This window comes from Euprymna scolopes, chromosome 32, assembly GCF_053919585.1.
Source record: "Euprymna scolopes isolate OS-2025 chromosome 32, ASM5391958v1, whole genome shotgun sequence".
Classification (NCBI taxonomy): domain Eukaryota; kingdom Metazoa; phylum Mollusca; class Cephalopoda; order Sepiida; family Sepiolidae; genus Euprymna; species Euprymna scolopes.
In genome coordinates, this window is record NC_136513.1 from 49,920,304 (window position 1) to 49,927,803 (window position 7,500).

Below are 7,500 nucleotides of genomic sequence, written 5' to 3' on the forward strand. Positions count from 1 at the left end.
TTTTTTAAATATCTACATCATAATAATCCAGGTCATAAAAGATTAAAAGGTTAAGTAGGTAAATAATATGTCTTCTGGACCAATTATTTACCACTTTTCTCGGGGTCCTGGATATGACCTTAAACTATATCCGATGGTGAAGCCCAGCTTGCGGGCTTTGGGGAGTGTGGAGCCATCCTTTAATTGCCATTGCTCCCAGGTCCACTCTGACCTGGAGTGGTAGTACCTGTTAGGGTCCCAACTATGGGTTAAATAGAAACCGACTTGCAAAAAAAAAGAAATATATATATATATTCTATTAAAATTCGGCATTAAATAACCTGAAAAGGGTTGATATGCCGTAAAACAAAAACAACCAAACCAACCAATTCTTGCTCGGAGTTAAATGCAAGATCAGCTGTGGTTTTGAAAATCTGGGATATTCTCACTAACAAAAAATGTAATTAGCAGCACACTAAGCTCTTTTTACAAAGAAGGTAAAGCAATACATCCATCCGAAAGCAAGAAAGGCCACTGTCACAATTTTACAATAAACATTTGCTTACATATTTAGCAAGTTCTTTCTTTTACAGAAGTTGATTTTGGAACAATTCATTTTAAAATTGTTAAAGTCAGAATTTCTTTTTACCTTAGCAATATCAGATTAATCACCAATCACAATGTTTCCTGATTGGCTGATTTCATTTTTTTTTTAAATGTCTGTGAAAGGTGATAACGTACGTCCAAACAAAAAATTCCTTAGCATAATATGTATTTCGTTTCTATCTATCTACCTATTTATCTATCTATTATATAAAACGAACTGTGTGTGTGTGTGTTTCCTATGGACTCCGAAACGGCTGGGCTAATTTTTATGAAATTTCATACAAATGTCCTTTATGTATCTGGCAGTGTTCTTATATATGTTTCTTATTGGAATAATAGAAAAAATCCAATGAAAGAAGAAACAGGCAAGTTTGATCAAAAGTTAACACCTTACACAGCCTAACATCACAAGTGCATTTGAGAAGTTTTATTAACACACACAAGCAAATAGGCTCCGCATATAAAATCAACAGTAGGGTCTTTGATATGACAGGGGCGCAATCAAAATTAATGTTTCTGTTTAAAGTACAATTAAACAATAATATTTGACTTTTTCATTCTAAACTTCAATTCAAGCGATTATCACCGCACAATCAGAAATGCCAGGCCTATAAAATCAAAAGTAGATTTTTTGACAAGACAGGGATGCGTTCGAGATGAATGTTTAGCACACTTGAAGCATGATACTTGACTTTTGCATTTTAAACTTTAATTCAAGTCATTATATATAAAAAGTAATTTTATAAAATCAACAGTAGGTTCTCTACAGTGCAATGTATTGTGGATTAAGTCACTTCGGGAAGGCATGTGAAGCTTCTTCCCGACGTACAACAATGGGTCCCCAACTAGAGCAGGCAATAAATCGATTTGATTGAGAAATGGTCGATTTCACCAATTTCAATAACAATAAAAATGCGGAAGCGTAAAACATTTATTAATCCTTATTCGATCCCAGGCAACGTCGGGTCTCCCTGCTAGTAAAAAATAAAGAAATGTTGGAACTTAGGTGAGGTTTGATTATTTAAGAGAACGCTTCAAAAAGAACTTGTTTACATTAGACTTGAAAACGACCATGTTTATGGTCAGCTGGGAAGCAGCCCTGCAGTATCGTGTTCCACAGACGGTCAATTCTAGAAAAGAAACTGTTTATGGAGTTTTCGTTTAGTTTTAAGCACTGGAAATTATTCATAGTTGTAGCAGCTAAATGAGTGTTACTTACCATTGCTTCTTCTCTGAATTTGTCCATCGCAACACTTAAAAAATGTGGAGTCATACAAAATGGACATGTCGTCGGTGTTATGTTGGCAACATCGTAGATTGCGGGCGTGTCTAGTCTCGGTCCCATTGCAACACATATGCGTGCTCTTCGTGATGGGCTTCACCGTGCCATTTTCTAGAAGAATAAAATGGAAAACATAATTCGTTGAACGATAGAAAGATGGTTTGTTGGACCTCGTGCGTAGATAAATTAAAGCAAACAGATATCAATAGACTCTAATGGTGCCAGTTCAATGGCCTATTGCTTAGAACTCCGTGGTTGTTGCTTGGGCTTGGGATAGCTGCTGCTCTAGCCACACTGAAGCGTTGTGATGCAGCGTAACAGTCTGAAAAATATTAACTATACCCATGCGACGTTTTCGTAAAGTTGTTTTAGTTTTGTTTGCACATTTTTTTTAAAGTTAAGGTAGGCAACTCCTATTATATTCTTCAGTTTAAAATGAGTTATTCCCGGCGCTGATTTTTATTTTTCGGTCATTAATTTGAAATTCTTCTTCAGAAGTTTTCTGAATTGGATTAAAAATAATTAAAAAAAAAAAAAAAATTCTGGCTAAATACATTATGATATTGCTGATTACATTTATAATGCGATACATCCTTTCTATTTTTAATAGACGGGCTCATGACTATGGCAGAAATGCCAGACCCTACTCACTGGAGGGTCTTAGCTTTGAATCTCGCTAGGTCTAGTATTGCAGAGTGAGAGAAATGTAAATAGGCTAAGAATACTCGAAGCATTGTACATTAAAACAAAGAAGCCTCAAATAAATAATATTAATTATGAGTGCAGCCGGAACGTTTTGAAATGTTTGGGATAAATGTTTAATAATGTATATATGTGTTTGTATATATAAATGTGTTTAATATATGTAAAAAAAAAAAAAAAAAAAGAAAAAAAGTCCGCCAACCTAACTTGTAACAAATTACCAAGTGACTAGGAAAAAAATGTATATATAAGTAAATTAAAAAACAATTTTTACATTTATTTCTACAATATGCCTGAAGATGATAGAAGTACTTCTGTCGAAAGCGCTCGCGATTATGGATCCAACATATACAATTTCGAGAAGAACACAAAAAGGGCTATTCGGAGATTGGAGAAGATAAAAAGAAAAATTGTAAAACAGAATAATTCCGTGCTATTCAATAATATTTGTCTATATATATATATATATATATATATATATATATATATATATATATATATATATATATATATATATATATATATATATATATGAAGAGAGAAAGATGTTAAAACTAAGGAAAATGAAAGGATAGATAAATTGATTGGTAGGTAGGTAGGTAGGTAGGTAGAGAGAGAGAGAGTGTGTATAGCCACACTGATGAGTTGCTGAGATGACGAAACACGTGTATATGGCTAACTCTATTAGATAGATAGATAGATAGATAGATAGATAGATAGATAGATAGATAGATAGATAAAAAGAGAGATTGGGAGTGGGTAAAACTAAGGAAATAGTGAAATACTTACGGAGGAAACAGCACTCGATATCTTCATCCCTTTTCATCTTTTGAAAGCAATTTTCCATTTCATTTGCCATTGCCTCATGTGAATAATAAAACAAAACTGCAAAGAAATGAAAATAACACACATGTACATGTACATAAATTATCTATCACAACAAAAGATGTTGTCTGTCTTGCTAAAACTCAGAACCACCAAAGATACAGTGCACATCTTACATAGACCGATTCAGTATGATATCAAGTTGGGCATGATCCGACTCACCAGGAACCAAAATAACAACTGGAGGTATTTAGTTCTCTTTCACTGCAAGAACATAGACACCAGGGTCGAAAAGCGGGATTCAGAAGTAAGCGCCCCCGAGGAGAGGCACTCTGGCCTACAAAAAGTGCCTGGGCAGCCCCATCAACATTCCCCTGTAAGGGGACCTCACGCGGTTAGCAATAAACTAACCATTTCTCAAAGAGAGAAGGCAAAGCATTAGAGGGTGAGCCTCCTAGAACTGCACAGGAACATCAGTACATTACAATCAATAGGGACCATGTCATGTCATCACAGGAATGCTCTAATCTCTGTTGATTTTGGGGGCGAGGAAAAAATCCCGAGTTGTGGATGTGCAAAAAATATTTATTGGTTAAATTAAAGTCATCAAGGGAAATAACTCTATAACTTTTCAGTTATTTCCCTTGAACCAATTATTTTAGTTTATACATGATTGAAAAATTTTAAATAAATAAATAAATTAAAAAAAAAAAAAAAAAAGACTAAAAATGGTAACTTGGAGGACCAGGGGTGGAAGTAGAAAGAATTTCCCAAGGACAGTCTGCAGTCAATGTAGGAGTCGCCTTCTAGTAAATTATCGGAGACAATCATTCAAATATTTGAATTAATTTCAAATTCATCCGATTTCGTTCGAGACATAAAATTTGACATTAATTGGAGGAGATCTCATTAAATCTGAATTATTTTACTTCTTCTGAATATTGTTTTTCTGCATGTTCGTACAACGTTTCGGTCGATGTAAACTCCGATCATTTTGGTTCATCTTATCAAACTCGAGATTCTCTACGTAATTTTGAACAAACCCCTTTATTTAATCCACAAGGTTAGCTTGATCTCCGCAACCATGACAGTGTAGAAGTCTGTTATGTCCAAAAATTTCAATACTCAAAGTTAAGACGCTGGAAATAGACTCGATTTACCTAAATATGAAATGGAAGTCATTAAACATGAAACGAAATACGAAACCATATGAAAATAATTTATTAAAAAAAATTAGTTTAGTTTTAATACTTCTGGTATGAAACTAAAAAAAAAAACAAAAAAAACAAAAAAACTTTTCTTTTTTTTTACATTTTTATAAATAGTTTTTTGTGTTTTTTTTAACACTTGTGTTATCACAAAACAAAACCAATGAGAATTTTTATTATTTATATTTTTATAAATGGTGTCTTTTTGAAATAATATATTTATGTCTTTCACAAATTTTATCACATAAGTTTGTCATAAATAATGTGTGGACGTTTTTATTAACACTTCGTGTGATCAAAAAAAGTTTTTTCGTAATTCCATTGAAGACAGGTGCTTTGTTTTATAATATACTAGCCCTGGTGTGTGTACGTGTTGAGCAAAAAAAAAAAAAATGTTTTTGTAGGCAACGCAAGCATCCTCGAACTCGTACCGCGAAGGAGGAAAAGAACGGGGGAAAATAAACGTGACATCTTTGCAATTGCGTCCATCGCCAAACCGGAAGTGGGGAAGGTTTAAATTAAGACTAGGAAATCGAAAAGAAAGGATTACTTTCGAAAATATCGGCGAAAAAACGATCCCTCCTTGTAGAAAAGTGCCCAGTTGAGGGTGAAAAAAATAATGTCTTGAGCTAATTTTTCGATATTTGTTGTCCAAAGGATCGAGTTTCAAAACGATACCTATTTTATGAAAATCTGTCGCCTCTGTCGAAAGTTTAAGGCAGGCATACATACATACATACATGATGATAATTGCAACGTCTTATCAGACGAGTGCCATTCCCTCAGACACTTATAGTCCGTGAGCCCAAAAATGACTTCCATCGCCAGAGGAAAATTTTAATAGACAAATGCCTGAGGGAGTATCTATACACAAATGATGTTACAGAGTCTAGGCTTTGTACGACAGCTTAATCTCTCTCTCTCTCTCTCTCTCTCTCTCTCTCTCTCTCTCTCTCTCTCTCTCTCTCTCTCTCTCTCTCTCTCTCTCTCTCTCTCTCTCTCTCTGTTCAAAATGTTGAGATCCAACAACAAGCAAGAGCAAGATAGCCAGCAGCAAGTTAAACTGCAGACCAGCTTAATACGGGTACTGCTCTCCCGCTTTATGTTTTTTTTTAACTAGAGATTTGCTTCTCCTAGAAAGGTTGCCTTCACCACCGGTTATAGGAGCCTTCTCCACCCCAACACACACATACATACACACAAACACACATAGTGCTAGTTCGCCGTTGACCCAGAAAAAGGGTTCATTCGCCCTTTGGAAGGTCTTGTTTTTAATCCTTCAGGGAGACTAGCCGCCCTCCTCACCAAACAAGTCTGGTGGGGAACCAGTTTAGTCGCCGGTGACCCGACCATGAGGCAGGTAGTACTGGGTTACATGGTACCAGTAGCATATGACATGATCTGACAGATACATACATACATACATACATACATACATACATACATACATACATATATTTAAACAGACAGGTGAGATTTATATTATAGATTATTGTTAAGAAAATTATGTGATCAGATTTGTGAAAATTTTTAATTATTTTCATATGAATATATTTTAAATATTTAGAAAATCATTTACAGGAATGTAAACTATGAAAGTTTAAATTACTTTTTTTTGAAATAAAATATTTCCATATGAAAATATTTTAAATATTAAAAAAAAAATATTGTAGAGAAATTTAAAAAATAAAAGTTTATTATTTTTTATTGTTTAATGATAAAACTTAGCGCGGTTCGATATGGTTTCGTTTTTCGTTTAATGTTTAGTGATTTCCATTCCATATTCAGGTAAACCAAGTTCACTTTCGGTGTCTGAACTTTGCGTACTAAATTTTTGGACATAAACTAGAAATCATAAGTGTATTCTTAGCGCAGCTACACAATAATGCATGGCGCAACAAATAAAAGTTCTAAATAAATCAGTTCTAAGTGACAGGTTTCTGAAGGTTAAAAGTTCAATCCTCAGTACGGGCTATATTTAGAATACACTTACAAAATACTTAACACTTCTACTCGGGCATGACTATACCGTTTGAAAATTGCTCAAAACAATTTATTTACTTAACTAATTAATTTCTGACCTAGTTGCGTTAAAAATCAATATTTAATATTTAATAAATCGGTGCAAATCCAGAATGAAACCTAATTTTTTTTTTACATGCAGAAAAATCTTTACAATGCACGTATCCATCATGGAACAAAAATATATTCCAAAAAATCACGTAAATTGATCAGGTAATTAAAAAAAAAATTTTTTTACTAATAAAATCAAATTTGACAAGTAGGCGATAACGTTGTGTCTTCATCCGACATATTTAATAAATAAAGGGAGACAACTCAACTCGAACTACCGGGATCAAAATCAACCTTGTAATGGATACGATTTACTATTAAAATCGCTAAAAAAATCGTTAAAAAATTACTTAATTAGTTTACGTGATTTAGGAATATGACATTTTCGTTTCGTACGTACATTAGTTATCTCTATGGGATTGTTTAAAACGTCAGCATTGTACACATTAACAGCAACGTCATCATTTCATGTGTGTGTTAATTTCTATGGATAGGCATTCGCGTCATAATGGTTAGTGGAAGTAACTTTTTTGTTTGTTTTTCGTTTTTTTTTGTTTGTTTTTTTTGTTGTTTTTTTTTGCTATCGATAAAAAAAAACAATATAAGACTTATCTTTTGTAAAACAAATAGCTGTTTATTAACGAACTACACGGACGAGAGATAATAAAATTAATTTTAATGTCTTCTGTTGACACTTATGTATCTAAAGATAATGTTGCTTACAGGCCTCCACACTTTTTGAAAAAAGGCGCAAAAAATAAAGATCGCTCTCTATCAATTTAAATAATAAAATCAAATGAATTTTTTTAGGCCGATTTGGGATTT

At 33.4% G+C, this 7,500-nt stretch overlaps 1 protein-coding gene and 1 long non-coding RNA gene across 4 annotated transcripts in view; one reads left to right on the forward strand and one right to left on the reverse strand.

Moving 5' to 3' along the window:
• The window catches only part of LOC145256346 (uncharacterized), a 259,093-nt gene that overhangs the window by 35,494 nt on the left and 216,099 nt on the right, over positions 1-7,500 (forward strand). The gene's annotated exons all lie outside the window — the stretch shown is intronic.
• Positions 1-7,500, reverse strand: part of LOC145256345 (uncharacterized) — a 70,586-nt gene that overhangs the window by 22,994 nt on the left and 40,092 nt on the right. For all 3 annotated transcript variants that reach the window (XM_080115131.1, XM_080115132.1, XM_080115130.1), the window contains exons 2-3: positions 3,359-3,454; positions 1,805-1,978 (exon numbers count right to left, since the gene is read on the reverse strand). In XM_080115131.1, the coding sequence (XP_079971257.1) occupies positions 1,805-1,978; positions 3,359-3,454 (270 nt within the window). The remainder of the gene's footprint in view (positions 1-1,804; positions 1,979-3,358; positions 3,455-7,500) is intronic.